The following is an 11,985-nucleotide window of genomic DNA, read 5'->3' as shown; positions in this document are numbered from 1 at the left end:
TAAAAAGCTTTTATACAAACAAAACTAATGCAGACAAGATTAGAAGGGAAGCAATAAGCTGGGAAAACATTTTTATAGTTAAAGGTTCTGAGAAATGCCCTATTTCCAAAATATAGAGAATTGACTCTAATTTATAAGAAATTCCAATTACATTTTAATAATGGCTTAATAATGGCCATGCGTATTTGATACCTATGATCTAGGTACCTGAATTGGAAATCTCTTTACATTATATTTGTCAAAATGGTGACTCTCTTTCAAAAAATATCAGTTCTTCTCATCCCAAGCCTAGTGCTTAATCTATCACACACCACTACTTCCTTTGTAGTGTTTTTTAAGAGCTCTAGAATCACATCAAGTTGACAAAAATTGCTTGTTGATGTAATAGATGAGCATAAACATTTAAGTGCTTAGTATGTGCCAGAATTGTGCTAAGCACTGGGCATAAACAAAAGGACTATTCTGAATCATAAGTTTCCATGTCATTCATCTAGTCTATCATTTCTCTTTCTCAACCTGATCCTTTTCTCCCTTAATCTCAAACATTTATTAGAGAATTCAATGATTCCTATTTCCTCACTTGGAATTATGGAAGACTTATTTAGGCTTCAACCTATTTAGGCTTTAACCTCCATGCTTCAATCACAGGCTTCAGCCATAGTCAGAATGCCAAAGTATACCCATCATATGTGTGTGTGGGGGGGGTGAGCATGATTTATGTCTGCCAAACAGAGTTGGTGCCCATAGGCTACCTGCACTTTGGATGTAGGGGATAGACTAAAAATAATGACTATGAAGACTAGTAACCTTAGGTTGTTGCTGTGGCCATCAGCAAATTTAAATTGTGTCTGACTTTTCATGTCTCAATCTGGAGTTTTCTTGGTAAAAATGTTGAAGTGCTTTCCATTTACTTCTTCAACAGTAACATTATTGTAAACCCTTAATTCTCACTGGTTCCAAGTTTTCCTCATCACTTTCTGATCAGGTTACCTCTCAACCATAAGGGAGGTCAAAATTTTTAGAATAAAGGATTCTGGATTCTGAATTCCTTCCCTTATTCTTATATGATTGCATGTGTTAGGTTTTTTAAATTGTTTTTTATATTGTTGTTGGTTCTGACTCTGGACCTTTGATTGATGAAGAGACAGAAGAGATGGTTAATTATCTCAGGTTGGCTATGCTGAGAATAATGCTTCACATTTCTACTAAATACTAAATACTTGCATCACAGCAGCTCTATGATGTTAGTAACAAGAACAGCATGATCCTCAGACTCCACAGTCAGTGTCTTTTCTCTTATGCTCACTGTCTCCCCTGATATCCTAGTTTTCACAGCTCACAGGCTTAGGCTTTTCCCTAAGTGATTCCAGGGGAGAGTATAGGTCTCCTAAGGAGACTTCAGGGCTACAGGCTCCCAGAGCAAGGAGGAGCCTAGATTATAAATCCTCCTCATCTAAAAAGATGGAAAAAGGAGAGAAGTTTCTGTTGCCCTTTCAGACAAACAAGGGTCTGGAGGTTTCCTTGGGGCAGGTAAGTCCTGATTTGGCTGGAATTGGCAGATGGAATTTCAGGTAGATATCTCTTTGAAAGTATGGGTATTCTCTGCTCTAGAGTTCAGAAGCTCAGGCTCTCAGGCAGGATGACTGAGGACCTGAACCAGAGTTTCAAAGTTTCAGAGAGTAATCAAGAACATCTCCCTTCTTCTAGCCTAGAGCCCTGGCTCTCAGACATAAGGCTCAAGGATACCCTGCCCCCCTCATTCTATCACCAACCATTGTCACCCTACCTAGGAGCAGACAGAATGATTGCATACTCTACCTTTCACTGCTCTAGTTTGTACTCCTCAACACATTGATTTAGGGATTGTTTCTGCTCCCAGAGCCAGACTGTCCTTGACTGAGTGGAGGGTTCCTCCTTGCCCACTCAGGGTCTCTGATACCCAGACAGGCCCACCAGTGACCTTCCCAGGCACAACTTCAACTGAGATTGATCTCTTAGCACATTTCCTTTTTCAATTCATCACCTGAGGTTTAAAAAGAAAGATGATTTGGATGAAGGACCATGCCTCCTTTTCCCTAATCTTGTCTTCAAGGCTCTTTCTCCTACTATGATGCCAATAGATCATCTAGTCCTCTGAGTTTCTGATGTTTTTTGTAGGACAGAATCTTAGAACTAAAAGAGACCTATAAGATCATTCTAAGGCAGTGTGCTATCCCATTAAGTAGTCACCTTTACAGCATGTTTGACAAGTGGCTATCTACCCTCTTACAGAGATCTGAGATAAGAGTCTAAGCTGGGCTCCTGTTTCCTTAAACTTTGTGATTATATCCTCAGTAAAGAAGCCTCTCTTGTCATGCTGGAATCACCTTGCAACCAGACATCGGATAGTTCTTTCATCCTTATGGGCATCCCGGGACTGGAAAGGGCACACCTCTGGCTGGCAGGTCCATTGACCTTGATGTATGCTGTGGCCCTTGTGGGCAACACTCTGATTCTGACTGTGATCTGGGTCAAACCTACTCTGCACGAGCCCATGTTCTACTTCCTGTGCATTCTGGCAGTTGTTGACATCCTCATGGCAACCTCTGTGGCCCCCAAGATGTTGAGCATCTTCTGGTCAGGTGATGGTATCATCTCATTCACTGCCTGCTTTGCTCAGATGTATGTGGTCCATGCAGCCACCGCTGCTGAGACAGGGCTGTTGCTAGCCATGGCTTTTGATCGCTATGTGGCCATCTGCAAACCCCTGCACTACCAAACCATTCTCACACCCAATATGATGTTGGGGATTGGTCTGGCTATCATGGTGAGAGCTATTCTGATCATGACTCCACTGAGCTGGATGATAATCCAACTGCCGTTCTGTGCCTCCCACGTGGTCCCCCATTCCTACTGTGAGCACATGGCTGTGGCCAAGTTGGCATGTGCTGATTATATGCCCAGCAGCCTTTATAGTCTGATTGGTTCCTCGATCATTGTAGGTTCTGATGTATCCTTTATTACTGCCTCCTATACCTTGATTTTGCAAGCAGTATTTAGACTTTCTTCCAAGGATGCCCAATTCAAGGCTCTCAGCACATGTGGCTCTCATGTAGGGGTCATGGTGCTCTACTATCTCCCTGGAATGATATCCCACTATGTGGAATGGTTTGGACAAGACATAGTACCTTTGCACACTCAGGTACTACTTGCTGATTTTTATTTGGTCATTCCCCCAACTTTGAACCCTATCATCTATGGTCTGAGGACCAAACAAATCTTAAAGCGAGTATTATATATAATAGGGAACTCTTGGTGTATAGTGCCAAGGTTCCAATGGGAGAAATCCTGAATGAGGGCTTAATCATAAATGTTATAAAACAGGATAGGATGAGGATGAGGCTCTTGTTTTGTTTGTATTAAAAAAATGAAAATTAGAAACTTCCTTTTACTAATACATGCTGATGTCATCTCTAAAACTTGAGAGGTTAGGTAACAGGTCCCAGGATTACACACTGTTATATGTGAGAGGAAGAACTTAAACTCGGCTCTTCCTAACTTCAAGACCAATTCCATATCCATTATCCAATATTGCTTCTCTGGTACTAGGTTTGTGACAAAATGAAGGGAATAATCTCCTAGACTTAGACCAAATTATAAAACTTCATTGTCTAGAGTTATCAGTCTTCTTGGAAAATACCCATTTGTACATTGGCCAATAGGACTAATTTTAGAGAATTGAACTGTGTAGGAGAGAACTATGCTGCCTACGTTTGAACCCTCTCATCATAGGTGATTGGAGGCTGTATTTCTACTTTTCATGGACATTGTGTAGTAATTTCCTACTGTGGATAAAAGGATGAGCAGGATCACCTCCAGTATCATCGAACTGCAACTGTATTTTTGATTACAAGAGTTGAAATAAACCTCAGAACAAAAAGAGTTCTTCTATCACAATCCTGACAAGGCATGAGTTATTCTATATATTGAGGATTTCTATCAATAGATACTGTTACTATATGAAATATTATAGAACTAATATAAATAAAAATAAATTGAACTTTAGGTTAAAAAAATCAGTATTTACTATACCTAATGAAGCTGAGGTTATTAGATTCAATATTCACCTGTTTGGGGTTATGAGTGGTTTTTTTTTTAATTAGTCTTACTTGTGTCACTGTCAATGATTCACTGTGCCCCATTCTCATTAGCCAGCAACCTAAGAGCTACCCATTCTATTCTGTTTGGTTTGTACTTCATATTTTTAGATAATACTCTAACAATTAGGGGAAAATTCAGAACCAGAAGAATTACTGGTCTGCTATGATAGTACCATTATGGTAACATGCGCAGTTAGTACCTTCCAACTAGGCTACCGTGTTTCATGTTATTTCCGCTATATCTTCCCTTTTTTGAAAATCTAAGCAGGCAGAGAAATGTTGAGCTCAAGCTGTAATATATTTTTTGCAAAGGATCAAAGTGTGGATTTTGGTTTTTTGAATATATTACCTCATATAAGTATTTTATTTTTCTTTCTTTTGATTTTTAAGGGGGGAGAGATGCAAAGAAGGTAGTGGACATGATACTAATAAATTTAAAGAAGAAATAAAGAACAGTATAAGAATAACTGGATTATTTACAACTGTATAGAAGAGAAGAGGATGAAAGTCAGTAAGAAACAAACAAAAGAGCTTTTAAAGTATTTTTAATCTCACACACTTTAAAATAAAAACAAGCTGTATGCAAAATAAATAAAATAAATAATATAATAAACATAAAATAAGAAAATATAAAGAAAAAGAAAGATAATGAAAGACTGTTGAATCAGGCCTCTCAAGTTAAATCTGTAGTGACTTTTCTCCATAGCATGATGCTTTTGATTCTCTGTCTCCATCTTGGTGTGTGTTGTTTCTTTCTTTCTGTTTCTCTGTTTCTCTTTGTGTGTGCCTCTGTTTCTGTTTGTCTCTGTCTCTGACTCTCTTTCTCTATCTCTCTTTATCTCTCACTGTCTCTCTCCCTCTTGTCTTTGTCTTTTTCTCTCTAGGTATGTTGCTATAACTTTTTCTCATTCCTTTTCTCATTCTCTCTCTATTTTAGAAATGGAAATAAAAATAAGCATATATACTTGTACTTTTGTGATGTTTGTCATCAATAATATTCTTTCCTTCCCTTTCCTTTTAGCACTTTAATCCCGAGCTCTATCTTCCTGAACTATTATGTCATTTGTCTCTAAAAGAAGGAATTCCTCCTATTCCCTTTATCATTATCTATAAATAACATATTAAACTGTCTAAGTTATTTGGTGGCCAACAACTTTATCTTAGCTTAACAATCAAAACAGTCAACATTTGGGAAAAGCTAAAAGTGAACTTGGGAAACATTGTGTAATCCAATTGATCCACCCAGGTTATCACTATGGTCATCATACAATGAGGTCTTAGTAAATATTGAATTATTAATAGTTTGCTATAGACAACTCACTTTTCTTTAGTTCAAAGGTTTTTTATAGGCATGTTTCTTACAGCTTCCTGAGAGGCAGGGAATTGAAGTATTATTCTGTGCATTTTATCTTTCCATTTATTCTCTCTCTGTACAATTTCAAGTGACATTGAAGTTCAGTTTTGGAATTGAGTTGTTCATGTTCACACAGTAAGTGGTACCATTACAAAAACTTGGGTTCAAATTCAAACTCTAAAACCAAATGAATTCTGCCATATGACAGTGCTTTTCTAAAACCTAATACAAATCTTGATAATAGTAGTTTTTTTGTGTATGTATTTCAACAGACTAATCGTAACATTTTTATTAGTATCTTTTTTCACATTTAGAATCTGGGATTTCAGGTAAGCAAATCTACAATTCTTGTCTGATTTGTCACTTTAGAGCACTGTAGTATTAATTTATTTTCATAGAGAAAATCTATGACAAAATAAATCCTCATTTCAATAATATATTTAATGCATTAACAGAATCCATTAAAAAAGAAAAACAAATTCTCAGTGGGATCTGTGGCTCACATTCTTGAAACTAATGTCCCAGACTCTATCTCTCCATTGTATCCACAAGACTGGTAAAAGAAACTGTCAAATGCTTTGTTCAAACTTGGCTACATTATAGAGATCTCCTGATTATATATATATGTATGTGTGTGTGTGCACATATTTATATATAAATTTGGTAACCTTAACAAAAAAGGAAATGAGATTAGTTTGGCATTATTTATTTTTAATGAAGTCATTGTAATTCTTGGTGCCCTCCATTTTCCTTTTTAAATTCTCAAAATTCCTCCTTTTGATTCTAAGAAGTCATTCTAAAATTCTTCTAGAAAATGGTCTCAATCATTCCCATCAATTAATAATTATTTATTAAGTGCTTACTATATGTCAGACACCATGCTAAATTTCAGAGTTCCAAAGAAAAAGAAAAAATAAATCCCTATCCTCATGGGGTTTAAATTTTTATGCAGTACATAATGTGTATATACATAGGTTCATAAAAATACATGAAGATTAGATAGAGGATGCTATACAGAAGAGGACATTAGCATCTTGTACGAATAGAAATGGCTTTCTACAAGAGGTTCTGTTGAACTTGAATAAAGTCAGTGGATTTTCAAACAACTCCAGGAAATTTGCAGATTCTGATCAGCAAAATAATCATTTCTCTAAAGAACTGATAATTGGACATGCTGCCCACTTTCTGTCAAAGAGATATTAGAATTAGGGAGTAGATTGAAACATATATTTCTTAGGCATAACCAATTTGGGAATTTGTTTTATTTGACTGCATGTTTGTTACAAGGATTTAGGTTTTGTTTTTTATTTGAGGGGGTGGAGGTTGAAGAAAGAAATAAAGATTTTTATTAATTTTTTAAATCCCTAATTTTTGCATAAAAAGATAAATTTCTGTTATATACAATGTTTTTTCTTTACTCCATGAATTTGAAAGATTTTTTGAGGCAAGGGAAGGTACTTAGAAAAAACAAATCTGAATTTATCATTATGAACTTAGTTTACCCTCTTCACTTGGTCTTGCTCCTATCTCTATTTATTATGAACTTATAAATTCAACATTCCCCCTACTCCCAACCCAACGTAGTTCTTTTCTAGGTCTGTCTACACATTATTGTTCTTCTTTTCTTCCATCTTTTTTATCCTAAAACATACTGCTGACTAGAGCACAAGGGAATATAAAGGAAAGATAGGGATTTGAAGAACCGAAGGTTTTTTTGTTTTGTTTTTCTGAGGCAATTGGGGTTAAGCGACTTGCCCAGGGTCACACAGTTAGGAAGTATTAAGTGTCTGAGTTCAGATTTGAACTCAGGTCCTCCTTATTACAGGGCTGGTGCTCTATCTACTGTACTTTTTTCATAACCATGATGCCTGTCTTCTCTCAAGTGCCTTCTTCTAGTCACATTGAACTCCCACCCTTCTTCCTCTTTTTGGTGTCTATGACTATAAATGTGTGTGTATGAAATGCACTTTAGGATAGTTTTAAAAACATACCTGTTATATCTGAAAGCTTTAAAATGTCCCCTTCCAATTTACACCCAAAGAAGAAGTGGAGATCATTACCGATCACAAAATAAAAAAATTTGATTACATCAAATTGAAAAGTTTTGTACAAACAAAACTAATGCAGACAAGATTAGAAGGGAAGCAATAAACTAGGAAAATATTTTTACAGTCAAAGGTTCTGATAAAGGACCAATTTCCAAAACATATAGAGAATTGACTCTAATTTATAAGAAATCAAGCCATTCTCCAATTGATAAATGGTCAAAGGATATGAACAGACAATTCTCAGACAAAGAAATTGAAACTATTTCTAGCCATATGAAAAGATGCTCCAAGTCATTATTAATCAGAGAAATGCAAATTAAGACAACTCTGAGATACCACTACACACCTGTCAGATTGGCTAGAATGACAGGGAAAGATAATGTGGAATGTTGGAGGGAATGTGGGAAAACAGGGACACTAATACATTGTTGGTAGAATTGTGAACACATCCAGCCATTCTGGAGAGCAATTTGGAACTATGCTCAAAAAGTTATCAAACTGTGCATAGCCTTTGATCCAGCAATGTTACTACTGGGCTTATATCCCAAAGAGATCATAAAGAAGGGAAAGGTCCCTATATGTGCAAGAATGTTTGTGGCAGCCCTCTTTGTAGTGGCCAGAAACTGGAAACTGAATAGATGCCCATCAATTGGACAATGGCTGAATAAATTGTGGTATATAAATATTATGGAATATTATTGTTTGGTAAGAAATGACCAACATGATGATTTCAGAAAGGCCTAGAGAGATTTACATGAACTGATGCTGAGTGAAACGAGCAGGGCCAGGAGATCATTATATACATCAACAACAATACTATATGATGATCAATTCTGATGGACGTGGCCCGCTCGAACAATGAGATGAATCAAATCAGTTCCAATAGAGCAGTAATGAACTGAACCAGCTACAGGGAAAGAATTCTGGGAGATAACTATGAACCATAACATAGAATTCCCAATCCCTCTATTTTTGTCTGCCTGCATTTTTGATTTCCTTCACAGGCTAATTGTACACTATTTCAAAGTTCGACTCTTTTTATATAGCAAATTAGCTGTTTGGACATGTATACATATATTGTATTTAACTTATGTTATGGAATATTATTGTTCTGTAAAAAATGACCAGCAGGATGATTTCAGAAAGGCCTGGGGAGACTTACATAAACTGATACTGAGTGAAATGAGCAGGATCAGGAGATCATTATATACTTCAACAACAATACTATATGATGATCAATTCTGATGGACTTGGCCCTCTTCAGTGATTAGATAAACCAAATCAGTTCCAATGGAGCAGTAATGAACTGAACCAGCTACACCCAGTGAACGAACTCTGAGAGATGACTAAGAACCATTACATTGAATTCCCAATCCCTATATTTTTGCCTGCCTGCATTTTTGATTTCCTTCACAGGCTAATTGTACAATATTTCAGAGTCCAATTCTTTTTGTACAGTAAAATAGCATTTTGGTCATGTATACGTATTGTGTATCTAATTTATACTTTAATATATTTAACATCTACTGGTCATCCTGCCATCTAGGAGAGGGGGTGGGAGAAGGGAGGGGCCAAACCTTTTGTTCTGGCAATTGTCAACGCTGTAAAATTACCCATACATATAACTTGTAAATGAAAAGCTATGGAAAAAAAGTTCCTTTCCAATGCCCTCCTCATGACTGGCTCAGTGTCTGTCAAGAGAAGATCTTGTCTGCATGGATTTCAGCAGGGGCAGGCAGGTCTAGCATAATAGTTCATCTGAAAGACATCTGGTTGTACAAATCTTTATGAGTCAATAATGTGACAAATCAGACAAAAAAAGGCCAATATGAATTTTAGCTTTATTGAGGGAAACACAGGATACAAAAGGAGGGATGTACTAGTCGTTTTACTCTCTAGCCAGGTCAAGGCAGGGCTGGTCACTGTATAGTCTCAGTAGAAAGGGAAGAGGATCATTTTAGAAAAGGCATTGAGAACTGAAGGATGTTCATAGGAGGATAATTAGGATACAGAGAGGAGTGGGGGAAAAGGGATAAGGAAGGATGAAAAGAAGATATCAGTGCAGCTTGATGATTTCCTGAAAAATGTTGTCCAGGTTACTTTTTCATCATGTTTTTCAGGTAGTCCAAGGATTCTTATTGTCTCTCCTGAATTATTTTCCATGTTAGTTTTTCTAATGAGACATTTTACATTTTCACTATCTTTTCATTTTTATGATTTTGTTTAATTGATTTTATTTATTTATTTTTTATTTAATAGCCTTTTATTTACAGGTTATATGTATGAGTAACTTTACAGCATTAACAATTGCCAAACCTCTTGTTCCAATTTTTCACCTCTTACCTCCCACCCTCTCCCCAGATGGCAGGATAATAGATTTAAAATATATTAAAATATAAATTAGATACACAATAAGTATACATGACCAAACTTTATTTTGCTGTACAAAAGAATCAGACTCGAAAATTGTAAATTGGCTTTGAAGGAAATCAAAATAAGGTGGGCATAAAAGGGTTAGGAATTAATTAATGGAAATCATCACCAGATTTTTCCTGGGCTGCAATTCATTCATTACTCTCCATTAAATGATTTGGTTATCTCTTTGAGGATGGCTGTCCATCAGAACTGGTCATCATATAGTATTGTTGGAAGTTATAATGATCTCCTGGTCCTGCTCATTTCACTCAGCATCAGTTTGTCAAGTCCTCAATTTCCAAAAATCATCCCTTCATTTTTTACAAAAGCAAAATATTTAATATTCATACCCAAATTTATTCAAATTCTCCAACTGATGGGCATCCACTCAGTTTCAGTTCTACCACTAAAAGAGGGCTCCACAAACATTCATGCAATACAGGTCCCTTTCCTTCTTTTATCTCTTTGGGATAAAGCCCAGTAGTAACACTGCTGGATCAAAGGGTATGCACAAGTTTGATAACTTTTGAGCATAGTTCCAAAATTGCTCCAGAATTTTTGGATTCGTTCACAACTCCACCAACAATCATCAGTGTCCCAGTTTTCTCATATCCCCTCAACCTCATCATTATTTTTCCTGTCATCTTAGCCAATCACAAATTTGGTATTATCTTGATTGTCTTAATTTGCATTTCTCTGATTAATAATGACTTGGAGCATCTTTTCTAGTAAAATAGTTTCAATTTCTTCATCTGAAATTGTCTGTTCATTCCTTTGACCATTTTTCATTTTGGAGGAAGGCGATTTTTTATAAATTAGAGTTAATTCTCTATATATTTTGGAAATGGGCCTTTATCAGAACCTTTGACTGTAAAATTTTTTTCCTAGTTTTTTTTTCCTTTAATCTTGTCTGCATTAGTTTTGTTTGTACAAAAAACTTTTCAGTTTAGTATAGTCAAATTTTCTATTTTTGATGTTATCTCTAAGGTTTTTTGGTCATAAAATCCTTCCCCTTCCACAGGTCTGAGAGGTAAACTATCCTTTTCCTCTAATTTTTAATAATTTCATTCTTTTAGGTCTGAACCCATTTTGACCTTATCTTGGTGCAGTGTTAAGTTGGATCAATGCCTAATTTCTGTCATATTTGTTTCCAATTTTCCCAACAATTTTTTATCAAACAGTAAGTTCTTATCCAAAGCTGGGTCTTTGGGTTTGTCAAGACTAGGTTCTATAGTTGTTAACTGTTTTTGTCCCTTGGACCTAACCTATTCCAATCAACTAATCATTCCTTAAATCCAAATGGTTTTTAACTTCTGCTCTATAATATAATTTTTAATTAGTAAAAAAACTTTCATTTGATTTTTTTTCATTAATTCCCTTGAAATTCTTGCCTTTTTTTTCCTATGAACTTTTTTTTTATTTTTCTAGGTCATTAAAATAGTTTTTGGGAGTCTGATTGATAAAAGGCTAAATAAATAGATTAGTTTAGGTAATATTGTCATCTTTATTATATTTGCTCGCCCTATCCAAGAGCATTTAATATTTTTCCAATTGGTTAGATCAGACTTAATTTGTGTGAAAAGCAGTCTGTATGTTTAATTGATTTTTATCATCTCATTGAGTCATTTTCTTCCATTTGTTCAGTTCTAATTTTGAGTGCATTATTTTCTTCAGCTGGCTTTTTAATCTTTTGCATTTGACCAATTGAAATTTTAATGAGTTGTTTTGTTTATTGGATTTTTTTTTTTCAATTTCACAAATTCTGTTTTTCGAGTTCTTCTCTTTTTCCATTTCATCAAATCTGTTTTGTAAGGGGTTATATGTTTTTTCCATTTTGTTAAATGTATTTTGTAATGAGTTATATGCCTTTTTCCTTCCACTAAATCTATTTTTAAAGGAATTGTTTTTTCTTTTTGTTTTTTTTTTAGATAACTAATATTTCCTTTTCCAAACTCTCCTGCAAAGTTCTCATTTCCTTTTCACATTTTCCTTCTAACTTTCATTTAAGGTCCTTTTTGAATTCTTTCAA

The 11,985-nt window shown here is 35.4% G+C and overlaps 1 protein-coding gene across 1 annotated transcript; it reads left to right on the top strand.

Moving 5' to 3' along the window:
* The first annotated feature begins 2,194 nt into the window (after positions 1–2,194).
* LOC100913254 (olfactory receptor 52I1-like) lies at positions 2,195–3,940 on the top strand. The gene has a single exon (XM_003766914.2). It carries the CDS (start codon positions 2,354–2,356, stop codon positions 3,329–3,331), a length of 978 nt encoding a protein of 325 aa, XP_003766962.1. The 5' UTR covers positions 2,195–2,353; the 3' UTR covers positions 3,332–3,940.
* Positions 3,941–11,985: the final 8,045 nt, after the last annotated feature.

Source organism: Sarcophilus harrisii, chromosome 3 (genome assembly GCF_902635505.1).
Source record: "Sarcophilus harrisii chromosome 3, mSarHar1.11, whole genome shotgun sequence".
Classification (NCBI taxonomy): domain Eukaryota; kingdom Metazoa; phylum Chordata; class Mammalia; order Dasyuromorphia; family Dasyuridae; genus Sarcophilus; species Sarcophilus harrisii.
This window is presented reverse-complemented; position numbering and strand designations above follow the sequence as displayed.